Source organism: Periplaneta americana, chromosome 2, assembly GCF_040183065.1.
Source record: "Periplaneta americana isolate PAMFEO1 chromosome 2, P.americana_PAMFEO1_priV1, whole genome shotgun sequence".
NCBI classification, from domain to species: Eukaryota; Metazoa; Arthropoda; class Insecta; order Blattodea; family Blattidae; genus Periplaneta; species Periplaneta americana.
Genome location: NC_091118.1, coordinates 181,715,779 through 181,732,880, shown reverse-complemented (window position 1 = coordinate 181,732,880; position 17,102 = coordinate 181,715,779). Strand labels below are relative to the sequence as shown.

The 17,102-nt window shown below is 35.8% G+C and overlaps 1 protein-coding gene across 2 annotated transcripts in view; it reads left to right on the top strand.

The window, feature by feature from the left end:
- Positions 1–17,102, top strand: part of LOC138694887 (protein dachsous-like) — a 378,336-nt gene that overhangs the window by 302,774 nt on the left and 58,460 nt on the right. For both annotated transcript variants that reach the window (XM_069819056.1, XM_069819055.1), the window contains exons 11-12: positions 3,387–3,713; positions 7,013–7,298. In XM_069819056.1, the coding sequence (XP_069675157.1) occupies positions 3,387–3,713; positions 7,013–7,298 (613 nt within the window). The remainder of the gene's footprint in view (positions 1–3,386; positions 3,714–7,012; positions 7,299–17,102) is intronic.

Here is a 17,102-nt window from a genome sequence, read left to right as displayed (position 1 = left end):
CAGTTCGTGAGTAAAAACACTCATTGTTAATACTGTACTGTATTTTGATTAAACAAAACCTGACGCAAATGATCAAATTCAAAAGCTTGATATCTCCTAGTTTACGTAAATGGATGAACTACTTTTCTTCCCTCCTATACCTAGTAAAGTGATCTGTTTGTATATCACGCCAGTATCATCGAACTCCAGTCGTAGAAGGAGGTAGCAAACGGCGTTGATCCAGAGGTATAACCAAGTTAATATTAAAAATGTTAGTAAAAATAAAATGATGTCCCTGTATATCGTACTTAAAACTGCAAATACATAAGATAATAATCGAGATTCAAACGAAAGGTTCTGCTTTATGCTGAAAACCATAGAAATACATAGGCTGCAAGAGAATTCAGTATAGCATAAAGCAACATTCGTTTATGACGTCAACACAGAATGGCGATATTTGCTTCTAAAGCATCCCACGACCCACGAAAAGGTCCTGAAATTTGAGGTTTTGAAATTTATACAGGAAAGGAGGAATAATGGGCTCCTTGTGACAAGTGACACAGTTAGAAGTACCGGTAAAGCTAATGAGGTGGCTACAGCCCGTGGTATAGCAATGCAAGAATAGATAGGTCAAGTAAAATTAAATTCCGCACCAGTTTTGCAGCTCTGCATTACATTCGCTAGTATTTTTTTTATTTAAAGCTTTTAAAAATTGAGGTGCGCATTAGATCCGATGGCGCATTATATTCGAGTAAATAGGTACAATAGCTTCAAAACTTCGGATATTTGTGCCTTTATTGCAGGGTACAAAAATCCAAGTTTTGAATAATTTAGTGTCAAAGTAATTAATATCCTATACTGTTTTCGCTGTAAGAAAAATCCTAATGTAAACATAAGCACGTTGCTGTCATACCCGTGATTGGCTCCCAGTTGAAACACATGACGCAGGAAAATATAATTAGTTCCGTATTTGGAAACTATAATCTTGTATTATTTGAAAGTAAAACATTGAATTCTAGTTGTTAAACACGATGAAACATTTAACTTTACTCAAATGTAAAACGCTATGTAAAAGAAAAGCTACTTTTATATTTTGTTATGTACTATGAACGCGGAAGAATAAAAACATTCGAGATTTATATAAGGGTATAAAGGAATTTAAGAACGGATATCAGCCAAGGGTAAACGTGATAAAGGATGAGAATGGTGACTTGCTTGCAGACTCTCCATCAATCCTAAACAGATGGAAAAACTATTTTGCGCAACTACTAAATGTACATAGGCCAAATAGAAATGATCGGGACGAAATTGAAATACAAACTGCTGAGCCATTTATACCCGAACCCACGCTTTCAGAAGTCGAAATTGCGATAGAAAATCTGAAAAAGTACGAGTCTCCAGGTATCGATCAAATTCCAGCAGAATTAATACAAGAGGGTGGGAGTGCATTATATAGCGAAATTTATAAACTTGTACTTGCTATTTGGGAAAAGGAAATTGTACCAGAACAATGGAAGGAGTCCATAATTGTACCTATTTTTAAAAAGGGGGACAAAACCAACTGTGGTAACTTTCGAGGAATATCACTTTTGTTGACGTCGTACAAAATTTTGTCCAATATTCTTTTGAGAAGATTAACTCCGTACGTAGATGAAATTATTGGGGATCATCAGTGCGGTTTTCGGCGTAATAGATCGACTATTGATCAGATTTTTTGTATTCGACAGATAATGGAGAAAAAATGGGAGTATAAGGGTACAGTACATCAGTTATTCATAGATTTAAAAAAGGCTTATGACTCTGTTAAGAGGGAAGCATTATATGATATTCTTATTGAATTTGGTATTCCCAAGAAACTAGTTCGATTAATTAAAATGTGTCTCAGTGAAACATACAGCAGAGTCCGTATAGGTCATTTTCTATCTGATGCTTTTCCAATTCACTGCGGGCTAAAGCAGGGAGATGCACTATCACCTTTACTTTTTAACTTCGCTCTAGAATATGCCATTAGGAAAGCTCAGGATAACAGGCAGGGTTTGGAATTGAACGGGTTACATCAGCTTCTTGTCTATGCGGATGACGTGAATATGTTAGGAGAAAATATACAAACGATTAGGGAAAACACGGAAATTTTACTTGAAGCAAGTAGAGCGATCGGTTTGGAAGTAAATCCCGAAAAGACAAAGTATATGATTATGTCTCGTGACCAGAATATTGTACGAAATGGAAATATAAAAATTGGAGATTTATCCTTCGAAGAGGTGGAAAAATTCAAATATCTTGGAGCAACAGTAACAAATATAAATGACACTCGGGAGGAAATTAAACGCAGAATAAATATGGGAAATGCGTGTTATTATTCGGTTGAGAAGCTCTTATCATCCAGTCTGCTGTCGAAAAACCTGAAAGTTAGAATTTATAAAACAGTTATATTACCGGTTGTTCTTTATGGTTGTGAAACTTGGACTCTCACTCTGAGAGAGGAACATAGGTTCAGGGTGTTTGAGAATAAGGTGCTAAGGAAAATATTTGGGGCTAAGCGGGATGAAGTTACAGGAGAATGGAGAAAGTTACACAACACAGAACTGCACGCATTGTATTCTTCACCTGACATAATTAGGAACATTAAATCCAGACGTTTGAGATGGGCAGGGCATGTAGCACGTATGGGCGAATCCAGAAATGCATATAGAGTGTTAGTTGGGAGACCGGAGGGAAAAAGACCTTTAGGGAGGCCGAGACGTAGATGGGAGGATAATATTAAAATGGATTTGAGGGAGGTGGGGTGTGATGATAGAGACTGGATTAATCTTGCACAGGATAGGGACCGCTGGCGGGCTTATGTGAGGGCGGCAATGAACCTTCGGGTTCCTTAAAAGCCATTTGTAAGTAAGTAACTATGAACGCGGATGAATACCAGCAGTAATACCGAGGTAGTCTGTTCTTGTAACAAGCTGGCGTCATTTGAGCTCGTAGTTGTTCACGTAAGCACGTGGTACTGAAGTATGGCTTTTGCATCCTCAACCGTCCATTGTGAAGACATAAGACTTAAAAATAATTTATTTACAGTAATTATAAAATAAATGTTTCCTAAGCAAACGAATGCATAGTAGTGAGGTTAGGCCTACTTGACGAGTAACGGAAAATGTTTAACGTGAGACAGAATGTACAACAGTAGGCGGGAACACGTACTGAGAATCTATGGCGCCCGACAGCGGCCAATGAAGCCTCACTTCAGTCACGTGCTGTTGTTTACATTAGGATTTTTCTTACAGCGAAAAGATTATACATACTATTTTACCAGTGTCTGTTTCTCACATCCTTCTATCCTTAAAATTGAAAGTTACACTGATGTTCAAGGTGTGGTCCGCGAACCTGGTAATTTCAACTCCTTTTTCCTTGCACAGGTGGCAGCAGTGAGGACGGACGGGCGCCGTCACAGAATCACATACAGCTTCGGGAGCGGAAACGAGGACTCCACATTCGAGATGAGCTCTCAGACTGGGCAAATCCGTGTGCGGGACCCGAGGGTGCTGGATTACGAGACACGGCCCACCGTGCGCCTGGTGGTGGTGGCGCAGACAGAGAGTCTCACGTCTGGTCCTCCGCTGTACGGGTACTGCGACGTGTGGGTGCATCTGCAGGACCAGAACGACAACGCGCCGCGGTTCACCCAGCAGCAGTACTCTGCAGCCGTCTGGGAGGGCAACAACAAGGGCACGTTCGTCATGCAGGTGAGAATCATCGTCGAGTTGCTGTCGAACGCTTTCCTAGAAAATAATTATCAGCCTGTGCAATTTTTATGTAGGTACAGTAAAACCTCTGTTATCCGTGGTAATGAAGGGGGATAGGCTGAACGGTTAATCGAAAAATCGGATAATCCGTACCATAAAAGATCTTCGTACATTTAGTGAATAATATTTACACTTTCGTAATTTCATCTATGGTCTTGTATTCAACATGCTAGGTAGTGGATCAGAAATTCACTGATTTAAGTCTAGTTGTTAACAACGAGTTTTAAGGGGCAAGGAAACTCCTTGTATTGTCTGTCTGTGGAAAAATAGGGATAGTGGAGACCTCGTGTTGTAGATTTACATAGTTTATACAATTTATCCTTGATTTTTATTAAATTACTCACAGTTGTCACTCCAATCTCGTATTCTGAGATGAGCCACAGCTTCTTGTTCCCCAAACCACTTAGTTATTTGTACTTTTTTACATTTAGAATAACACGATTTCTTTTAATGCTCGCGGAAGACATTTTATATAGAAGTTACACAGTACGACAACTCAGACAGTAGATCATACTGTGTAAGGGTAAAGTTTTGTAATAACTCTCTCTAGAAAAAAAAAAAATAACGTGTTAATATAATGTAGACCTATGATAGAGAACTTCATATATGTATGTAGCCAAAAAAAAAAAAGAAAGAAAAACGTCAGAGAAAGGCAATCGGATAATCCGCCAATCGGTTAATAGGGAGACGGATGATCGGGGTTTTACTGTACATGTTTTCTTATTAGGGTGTCTCAAAATACATGACTAGGGGGCGGATGTTGATGACCTGAAAATATACTTAATATGATCATTAAAATGCCCTCAAACTAATGGAAAAATGGCATAAAATTAAAAGAAAATGACATTTAAATATTATTAACCTTCTCGCACCACAACTTCTTAAAAATCAGTCACCTTGTTTCAATGACTGCTCTGAAAATTTCGAAGAGAGGAGGCAACTTCCTGGAATTTGGCTAACATAAAGGAAAAGAACATGCAACAAAATGAAGGTTTTAAGGGAAAACTATAGACCAGTGGTCGTCAGCACTCGCTGAAATGTGCAATGGGTATGCATTGCACTCCCATGTGCACCGTCGTGCAACAGGGAGAGATAGAGAGCATACCCGCTAGCAGCTACGAGAGCACTATAGTGCACTGCGTTTTCCGCGGGTAAGAGAGGTTAGCCCCAGCGTGCTCTGTGCTGACGACCCCTGCTATAGACTTTAATGAGGGTTTACAATGTGTTTCAATCAGGGGTGGTTCATGTCAGTGCCTTCATTCTCTGTCTCTTTTCGTGTTTCACTTTTGTTACCAGATCTTCCAGATGAGGGAGTGTGAATGACAAAACAAATTGTGGGCGCAGCGTGCATTCTTGCAATCTTTGTGTTAAAAATACTGTCTACTACAGTAGACATCCTATCCGAACCATGTTGAGGACACAACGTCCTGTTCAGGACATGGTGAAAGTTTCCCCCCTTCCAAACATAATTTTATAAATTGTAATAATAAAACATTATTGAAAGGCTGTCTACAGGTACGTTTCTACACCAACTAGACGAGCAAATAAATTAAAGAGACCATGAAAGTTCCAGAAAAATATGAGATAAAAAAGTTATTAAAATGTTTAATGTTTTTTATCAGTAAACAATTTTAGCCAGAATTTTAGTTTTCAGGAAAAAGAAAGACCTATTCATTAATAATAAAGATCATTTGCTACAGTGATATATGGTTAATGAGCAACAGTTAGACATGATTTTGTGTAAATCACCATAGTTTGTTACTTCTTGCCTGAGGCATTTGTATTATAATGACCTGTTTACATGTGAGTACAAATAGGCCTACTCAATTTTACTTCCATAACATTTCAGTACATTATAACGTATCTCGGGGTGTTTTCTTATGTGATGACGTATATTTTCAGAAATATATTGCTAATCATTATTTCTGGACTCTAGGGCACGGTCTCTTAATAAAATACTAAGTTATGTATTTGCAGGAAAACATACAGAGCGATATTTCTCTCATTTAATGTTGAACTTTACTGCTTCAGCAATGTTGGTGTTGTAGCATATTCGAAGAAATATAATTCTTGAAATAAATATAGTAGTCATGAGTTTATTTCAACATTATTTCTAAATTCGGAGAATTTGTTAGTTACTTCAGCATTTCTTGTATTCATTTATTTTTAAATTAATTTAATATTCACATCATTGGTTGCTGAATTTTAGAATTATTACATCATTACATCCATTTGTTGAAATTTTAAAAACTGTTTTCTTTTTGTCTAAGTTGCTGAATATTTTAATTATTTCACATTCCTCAAATTATTTTCTAAAATTTATATCTTCCGCAACTTGTAAGGTTGCTATATGCCAAAGAATAATGGAAATAGGATTAAAATCGAATAAAATATGATAAGTAATCAGGAATTTTTCAATATGTTTATCAATATAAAATTTAATGTGGTAAATGGATAAAGAAAGTTACAGTAGAAAGATAGTTCAGGACGTGGAATAAAGACGATGTCGTAGGATGTAAATTGATAGCTTCAATGATTAAATCTTTAATATTTTAAATTATTTCAACATTAAATAAATTTGTTCAAAATTTGAAAACTATTTTAATACTGAAATTAATTATCGAATTTTTTTATTATTTCAACATTACATCAATTTGTTATATTAAAAAAACACTTTAAAATCCATCCAACGACTTCCTGAATTTTAAAATTATTTTACATCTTTCTATTTTAAAATAGTATAACATAACAAAAAAACTTATGTCCAAATATTTCAAGATGTTATCGAATTTTTTAATTATTTCAACATTACATAAATTTGTTATATTAAAAAACACTTTAAAATCCATCCAACGAATTCCTGAATTTTTTAATTATTTTACATCTTTCTATTTTAAAACAGTATAACATAACAAATAACAAAAAAACTTATGTCCGAATATTTCAAGATGTTATCGAATTTTTTAATTATTTCAACATTACATAAATTTGTTGTATTAAAAAACACTTTAAAATCCATCAAAACGATTCTCTGAATTTTAAAATTATTATACATCTTTTAATTTCAAAACAGTATAATATAACAAAAACCTTAGGTCCACGTACAAAGATTTCAAGGTGTACCTCAGAGGCGATATAATGAATGCAATCGAAATAGTCTGTACCCTAAACTATGAAGTAAGGAAGAAAACAGGACAGTTGCTAAGGCGGATATATCTGTAATGCCGCGGCTGTTGCAGGTGTCGGCGACGGACGCGGACCAGGGCGCCAACTCACGCGTGCTGTACCACATCGTGGACGGTAACCATGACAACGCGTTCGTGATCGAGCCGCCGTTCTCGGGACTGGTGAAGACGAACATCGTGCTGGACCGCGAGATCAGGGACACATACCGGTTGACGGTGATCGCCACGGATGAGGGGACGCCGCAGCTGACGGGAACCTCGACGCTGCGGATCAACATCGTGGACGTCAACGACAATCAGCCCACGTTCCCGCCGCACAGCATCATCAGCGTCAGCGAAGGTGAGTCTAACTTACTGCGCTAATTCAATATCATTACTGTACCCATAGGAGCATATAATATTACTAGGAACAAAATACAGTAAAGGCTGGTTCACAATAAAGCGGCAACGGAAACGAGAACGGAAATATTGTTAAAATAAATGCATTTAGATATGAACATTCACAATTAATTATTGTGAATGCTCACATTTAAATACATTTATTTTAACATTTCTGTTCTCGTTCTCGTTGTCGTTTCCGTTCCTGGTTTATTGTGAACCAGTCTTAACGGAGGTTTTGGGATAAAATTTCGACATTTTTGCAAAAATTCGTGTTTAAAAATACTCCACTGCTTCTTTTTAATTTAATAAAATATCATCAATTTTCTCCTGCGGTCATTTTTATAGCCCATGCCAGATGACACTATAGTTCAGGGCTATTCTGACGTCAGTACACGGTGTTATGTTTGCATGCTATTTTCTCGCTATTTCTCTTTTTCCCCCCACGTTTTGATATGTATAAAATGCCCCTTGCTTCACAAATTTTGTCGTATTACCTTGGAAACTTTCAGAATATGCTCATATATTTATATTAATTGAATTTGCTCTGGGTTATAGTATGAATTATACATTGGTGAATCTCTCACATTTTAAAATTATTAAAAGAATGATAAATGGTGAACTAAAAAATAAGAAGGTTAAAAATATGATAAATATATTAATGACACAACAAAACCCAGAATAATCCTTAATTCTCAAAGTTCGTAGTAACTAGTGACCAAATTTCTGTACAAATATAACAATAATAATGAAAAGAAGAATTATACGTGTCAATACATTAAAATAAATAATAATTAAAAACTCTAAAAAACCTATGTAGTTCAAATGTGGTATGATAGCACATATTAACTGAACACTGGACATAAAAAGGCTTTAAGTGCCAATAACGTTGAAAATTAGTTTTTTCCAAAAAAAAAAAAAAAAAAAGTTTATGTTCTTGGCTCAATCCAGCAAGAAAAATGATAAGTCCCATTGTAATTTTATTTAGGTCCTAGTTTTCCCATAGATGTGCGAAACGTATGATGTTACAATTCTATGTAGTTGTACAAGAAAGCTCTGTTTTCTACGGTTTGTCTCTTTGATACATAGAGCTTTTGTTTATGTCCAGTCTTCAACTATGTACTGTAAGTTTACGATTAAGTTTTTAAAAAAAAGATTGCTTTAAAAATGTATAAGTTGAAAATATCAGCCCCAATCCCCATAATAATAATAATAATAATAATAATAATAATAATAATAATAATAATAATAATAATAATATATTTTTATTGCCAGAACAAAGATAGATATTGCTTTTTTATATAAAAACTCTCTAGCACCCCCAGAAAGAGTCAGTTACATACTCGTGCTCAGGGGATATTCCACATAATGTTAAGAAATTTTTATTAAATAACATAGTAAAAAGAAGGAGAAGAAAAACACAGATATCACAATAATTGAACTTCAAATTTCTCTCTAAACGCAATTTTTTCATTGATTTTTTGAAATACATACATACATATATACATACATACATACATACATACATACATACATACATACATACATACATACATACATACCGTCGTTGTTCCTGCAATAACTCCGATATGATATGTTTATCGATTTTCAGATTTTTGCTCTATTAAATAACTTAAATAGTGATATAGCAAATAATAAAATCTCCTATATGTAATTAGCCTATATTTCTTTGTTTTTAAAATGTAAGAATTCACAGTCTCCCTTGTACGACTGCCATAGGATGAATAATTGTGTTTTTTCTTCCTACTGAAAAATCTTATATTTTGCACATAGGAGTTATTGCAGGAACAACGACGACACACACACGCACACACAGACACAGTACATACATACATGTGCACGTACGTACATAAATGCAGTTTTAAGAATCACTGATTTTTTTTTTTTTTTTTTTTTTTTTGGTAATCGATTTTTATATCACCACAGTCTAGTATATTCAGTCACGAAGCTCAATACGTAGTAAATATGCATCCATAGATAGTTGCTAACCACTAGGATCGCTAATATCGCCTCATTACAGACAATGCGAAATAGTACCGGCACATTCTATTGTTCCTAGCACCCTCACAACTGAAGCTTCTTGGATATATATAGCAGACTGTGATATCACTACACACGAGACTCGAGGTACGTGTAACGTGTTGCGCTGGGAAGCAGTGTAGTTGTGTATTAACACTGCAAGAGGTCGACATCTGAAAGCTATAGCCACTACAGTGTACGACTGCCTTGCTATCAGGAGAGCAGAGAGAAGAGCTAACAAGGAAGTGAAGAAAATTGCGTTAGGAGAGATCTTGCTGGGCGTGGAGTTAAGAGGGCTTCCTTTCAAGTGATTGAAAGCAAACACGCAGTGTTAAATGAAAAATAAATAACTGTTAAGTGCCTGCCCTGCTATCAAGTACTGTCGCATGTCTCCGTAGCAACGGCGCTCAGCACAAGACTATTTCTTGCGTAGTGATCCTGCGTAAGAGCAGGTGAACTGCGTTTGCTTATTTGTTCTTTACTTGCGTGCAATTAAAAGTAGTTCTGTTAAGCTTCAGACGCATACGAAATTGTAATTCGTACTTCTTCCTCGCTGGTATATAACACAGGTTCAACTCTCTGTTAATGTACCGGTCATCGTAACACATAGCTGGACTCCGTGGCATTGACTTAGAACAAAGTCTGCCTTCCATATATAATAACACATTGCAAATGAACATTCATTCGTGCCCTAAATGCTATTCCATTACATTAACTAAATACATGATATTTTTTTTATTATATTACAGATCACAGACAAATTACATACAAGTAATCAATTGAACCCTTACATTACACACTTTATAATAATTTTTACACAAAGATATAGTATTATTTAAATACAGTATCTACAATTTACATATTTAATAAATATTTTTTTTATCTTGCACTTGCTTTTAGTTCTGTGCAAGACTCATCTCATAGTTCAGAAGAAATCGTTGAACACAATTAGACTGACGATCAACTCGAACCCATTTTTTCGGTGTCAACTTAAGCAACCCGGAGGTTCATTGCCGCTCTCACATAAGCCCGCCATCGGTCTCTATTCTGAGCAAGATTAATCCAGTCTCTACCATCATATCCCACTTCCCTCAAATCCATTTTAATATTATCATCCCATCTACGTCTCGGCCTCCCCAAAGTATTTGAAGGATTCGTAACAAGCTGTTTCTTACGGTGATGGGTTGTCAGCCCTTCGCCCAACCCCCAAGCTGGAGGACCACCCCTCATCGGCTCTCCGCGACTGCTCATTCAATATATTCACAGCTAACCATAATAATAATAATAATAATAATAATAATACTAATAATAATAATTTGTCCCGCAGTTCTTTTACATGCCAGTAAATCTACTGACATGAGCCTGTCGCATTTAAGCACACTTAAATACCATTGACCTGAGCCGGGATCGAACCCGAAACCTCGAGCACAGAAGGCCAGCGCTATACCGACTACGCTACGCAGGCCGACTGAAAGTTGGAATTTTAGGATTGAAAGATTGTAAGAATGAGAAGAAGTGGCCCGGAGATACTTCTCGATTGTCTTGTTCACTGGTAGGAAGAAGTTGTTATCCGTCTTGGAATGTAAATGGTACAGGATGTTAAGAAAACTATAAACAGTTACGAAAAATTATGCAAAAATTAAAAAAAAAAAATCTAAAAATAGGCACCAACGTCGAAATAAACATTTTTAGGCGCTATAAAATTCATTTATTTATACCTATATTTCCATGAAAAATTTAAATATTAAATCTCAAGGAAAAAAATAGGTTTTTGCCATATTCCGTTCTCTATTTATAAATCATTGGCCAATTCTCCGTCCTCCCTCGGAGGGGAGTGTCAGAATTAAACATTGCTGTGACCTCCCGGATGTTAAACCTTTACGCTGTTGGACTCGAAGACTCGCCAGACAGGGAAGCGAAGCAATGATCTCTCGGACTCGCTATCGCAGACGCAGCATCCAGAACGTGGAACAGCTGAAAGAGCTTCTCCGTACGTGAGGGAAGTGCTAATAACGCCCGAGCCCCCCCTTGGGCGCTCGAGAGCGGTTTCCATCTCTAACAAGATGTCTGAGACGTATAGTGACCATATGACACCGTGCCCTGCAAGACGCAAGACTCAGCGCCGCACTGGTCGGACAAGTCCGCAACCGCGTGTCCTAGCAACGAACACGATTCCCGTCGCCCTCACTTTTTAATTTGCTACATTTTAAACGTCGTTTTTTTATGTTTATCCATGACCATAACGAAAAACATGCCTTTACTAAATACTTTTGCGTTTGTAAAGTAGGCTTTTATTCAACATTACTTTATTTCACTAGTGAGATAAAGACTTTACCTCACAGTTTGAACTTTATCTCACAGTTCATTAGTATTTTCCTAGTACCCGGGTACACACGTATACTTTTCCATTGAACTATTACTCAAGAAGTTAATATATTAGTTACTAGATGTCACTACCTCTACTTCTTTATTACCATTTCTTAAATATACATACACTCAATCTCCTTCTCTTTTCTCTATCTGCTACGTCGTAATTTGTACATTACATCCATATCTAATATGCATCTTTTTTAAATTTTGTAATAATTTACCTTTCGGGATGCGAGGAGACTTGAACCTATGAAGTTGGGTTTATAGGATTTTAAAACAACACGCGTTAGTCAACTGAGCTAAACAGACACGATGATTAATTAAGTTTTAATATTCCTCTTAAGTTTACAGAAGTAAAATGTGAAATTATTTTAATCACATTAGTTCCGTGAACACTTCTAAATAATCCCTGAAACTTCAAAAAGACGGAAATACACGTTTAAAGTGAAAAACTATATATTAAAATTATATAATTAATTATAATTTGTTATTTATCCAACGCCTTAGATACCATTCTTTACTAATCATGGCCTTCTGCATCATGACCTACCTAGTAACGTATTGATTCTAAAATCCATGCCATGGTATGTGATTACATGAGGACTTATTTTCAACATATTTTCTTTTATAAAATATAATTTTTCGTTATGGTCATGGATAAAATTACGTATGGTACTTGTGAGCGTGATCTTTATTGCATTCGTGTAATCTAAGCACTCGGCTGACGCCTCGTGCTTAAATCTTTCCACTCGTGCAATAAAGATGCACTTACCTCACAAGTACCATAAATAACTATTATTCTTTGTTTATGAGATGTAAGGTTTCATAGTTTGCAAAGTAGTAAAATTGGATGCAATTGTGATTCAGGCTGTATTCTCATCATAATAATAATAATAATAATAATAATAATAATAATAATAATAATAATAATAATAATACTTACTTACTGGCTTTTAAGGAACCCGTAGGTTCACTGCCGCCCTCACATAAGCCCGCCATTGGTCCCTATCCTGAGCAAGATTAATCCATTCTCTACCATCATATCCTACCTCCCTCAAATCCATTTTAATATTATCTTCCCATCTACGTCTCGGCCTCCCCAAAAGTCTTTTTCCCTCCGGCCTCCCAACTAACACTCTATATGCATTTCTGGATTCGCCCATACGTGCTACATGCCCTGCCCATCTCAAACGTCTGGATTTTATGTTCCTAATTATGTCAGGTGAAGTATACAATGCGTGCAGCTCTGCGTTGTGTAACTTTCTCCATTCTCCTGTAACTTCATCCCTCTTAGCCCCAAATATTTTCCTAAGAACCTTGTTCTCAAACACCCTTAATCTCTGTTCCTCTCTTAAAGTGAGAGTCCAAGTTTCACAACCATAAAGAACAACCGGTAATATAACTGTTTTATAAATTCTAACTTTCAGACTTTTTGACAGAAGACTAAATGACAAAAACTTCTCAACCGAATAATAACAGGCATTTCCCATATTTATTATGCGTTAAATTTCCTCCCGAGTGTCGTTTAGATTTGTTACTGTTGCTCCAAGATATTTTAATTTTTCCACCTCTTCGAAGGATAAATCTCCAATTTTTATAGTTCCATTTCGTACAATATTCTGGTCACGAGACATAATCATATACTTTGTCTTTTCGGGATTTACTTCCAACACTATCGCTCTACTTGCTTCAACAAGAATTTCCGCGTTTTCCCTAATTGTTTGTGGATTTTCTCCTAACATATTCACGTCATCCGCATAGACAAGAAGCTGATGTAACCCGTTCAATTCCAAACCCTGCCTGTTATCCTGAACTTTCCTAATGGCATATTCTAGAGCGAAGTTAAAAAGTAAAGGTGATAGTGCATCTCCCTGCTTTAGCCCGCAGTGAATTGGAAAAACATCAGATAGAAAATGGCCTATACGGACTCTGCTGTAAGTTTCACTGAGACACATTTTATTTAATTAATCGAACTAGTTTCTTGGGAATACCAAATTCAATAGGAATATTATATAAAACTTCTCTCTTAACCGAGTCATACGCCTTTTTGAAATCTATGAATAACTGATGCACTGTACCCTTATACTCCCATTTTTTCTCCATTATCTGTCGAATACAAAAAATCTGATCAATTGTCGATCTATTACGCCTAAAACCACACTGATGGTCCCCAATAATTTCATCTACATATGGAGTTAATCTTCTGAAAAGGATATTCGACAAAATTTTGTACGACGTCAACAAAAGTGATATTCCTCGAAAGTTACTACAGGTAGTCTTGTCCCCCTTCTTAAAAATAGGTACGATTATGGACTCCTTCCATTGTTCTGGTACAATTTCCTTTTCCCAAATTGCAAGTACAAGTTTATAAATTTCGCTAGATACTGCCCTTCCACCCTCTTGTATTAATTCTGCTGGAATTTGATCAATACCTGGAGATTTGTACTTTTTCAGATTTTCTGTCGCAATTTCGACTTCAGAAAGTGTGGGTTCCGGTATAAATGGCTCAGCAGTAATAATAATAATAATAATAATAATAATAATAATAATAATAATAATAATAATAATAATTTTATTCATTAACAGGGTTACAATGTAAACTACATCTTCCTGTATCCAAAGTGTTTAAATTCTATCTTCTTCCTCCATTCTTTTCTTGTCTCCCAGTCCCGTTCTTCCAAGCCTCTCTCCTTCATTCCACTTCTTATATCGTCCATCCAGCAGCTGCTGCCTTGCAGATAGACGTTGGTTCGTCAAAGGCTAGAGGAAGAAAACCTCAAATAAAAATTACCTGGTCCTCCAGGTTGGGGGTTGATGCAATAGGCCAGCTCCCTATTCATCCAAAAAAGTAACAATGTAAAAAGTCCAAAGTGATTAAACCGGATGGATTCAATAATAGACGACATAATAATAATAATAATAATAATAATAATAATAATAATAATAATAATAATAATAATAATAATAATAATAACAATAATAATGAATAATAATAATAATTTATTTTTATTTACTAATTTATTCATTTATTAATATTTAATGTGTTGTACAACAGCCAGGGGCCAATTACAGTTCAGCACAAGAATATAACAAAAGCATAAAAAATTATATAAATTACAATAAAAGTACATTGGAATAATTATTAAAATAATGACAATTAAATAAGGTGATAATTGCAAATGAAAGAATTAAATAAAATATTTGAAGAATGGAATCATATAGGCCCCTAAATAGTATTACAAAGATATAAAAGATAACGAGAATATTGTTATAATACATATCTAAACAAAAGACATAAATTAATAACAAATGACATAAAACTCCAAAAAGTATATAGACATTAAATGGATCCAAGTTCAATCCATGCAAATTAGCATATTTTATACATCTTTAGATCGGAAATCTTAGCAGGAATACGAAGACTGATATTGCTTATAATTGATTAATTCATAGTCATTATCACCCTCAATGATTTCATAAAAAATAAATAATCAATAATAATAATAATAATAATAATAATAATAATAATGCTTACTTTCAGGCTAATGATTTGCATTGTGGTCACTATTTGGAATTTTAATACCCGCCCACGGCAATAAATTTTAATAACATTAGGAATTATTATTGTTTTTCCTTTACCGCTAAAACAATCCTATCCAGAGTGAGAGAAGTCCAGACAAAATTTACTGACAAACTATTTCCTCTTCACAAATTGTCTAGACCTATCTTTACGGACATATTCATCTGCAGAATATTTCACTGCACCATAAGGACTTATGTCGGCCGCAAGGAGGAAATATGAGGGCGGACACAATACATTATCAGCTTCTAGTGTACCCATGCGTCTCAAAACAAAACGAAACAAGCTGTTAGGAAATCGGCCTCTTCCGACTGGGATTATGTTTCGGTCCCGTTTTGACTGAGCTAAGTTAGGGTGTAGGTAAGAATAATAAATATATATCATTCTACATGAGAGCCGATAGACCTTGTTTCGCAGGTTATGTATGTCTTTGTGAAGGATACAAAAAGACCTAAAATACAAAAAGTGGATAAAAAGCCATTACATGCAAACATTCATGTCGTGTTCTGGATTCGAATGCGGAAATGATGGAACAGAGATCGGCAGAGCCGTTGTAAATCACGATATCTGCCTACGGGATCGCCACGATCTGATCATCCACTAGATACTCCACGAGAGACCGGCTCTTAACAGAGATATCATTGCGTAGCGACCGTAACTAAGCAGCTAATGAATTAATTAACTGGTTGTTTCCATAGCTGCAGGATCGTGTTTGTCCTGCAGAGAGATACTTCTTCTTCAATTTCGTTTTTATACTTGACGTCAACTCGAAAACTTGTCAGTAGAATCTCATTGTCGTCTGATTGTTTGAATCTAAGTTAGTTCTCCGTTTTAGATCAAGTGACAGTGTATTCTACTCCAGTTTCAGAGTACCTATGTTCGATTTCCGACAAGGAATATATTCTTTCTGTCTCTGTTTTTATTAATTGGTTATTTAACGTTTTTTATCAACTGTGACATTACTTCACGTTAAGGGTATTTGTGATAGCCTGATGAGAGCGAGGAGTGTCATACACTTGAGAAAAACTACGAAAAATATCCAAACATGTAACCAACTCAAGAGGGATTTAGAACTTACGCTTCGGATCAGGAATTTTAAGGAGAAAGAATGGTTTTAATCTGGTGAAAAAGCAATGAATTAAAAAAATTGCTTTTTACTACACTTTGATATGTGAAAAATATATTACATGAATTTTAATGCGAATTTTTATGCCCATGTCAGTTGTTGTGACGTCATTTTTAAAGCTATAATGTACAGAGTTTTCAAGGTGATGTTATATATGGTGGAAAAGCAATAAATTAAAAAAAAAAAGTCTTAAAATTAGTTTTGATATGTGGATAGTTTCGCCGTGGCGTCGTGGTCTAAGGCATCCTGCCTAGGACTCACGTTGCGGAATGCGCGCTGGTTCGAGTCCTCGTGGGGGAAGAAATTTTCTCATGAAATTTCGGCCAGTGTATGGGACCGGTGCCCACCTAGCGCCGTGATGCACTTGGGGAACTACGATAGGTAGCGAAATCCGGTTTCACAAGCCAGCTTTAACGTCTGGGGGGATCATCGTGCAAACCACACGATACCTCCATACTGGTTGGATGATCGTCCACCTCTGCTTCGGCATGTGGACGTGAGAGCAGCAGCCGGCTGGTCGATCTTGGCCCTTCATGGGCTGTAGGGCCATGGATTTACTTTTTTATGTGGAAAGTATATCATATAAAATGTAATACGCAGTTATGATTTTGTTAGCTGCTGTGATGCCATTTTGTATTTGTAATAACCAG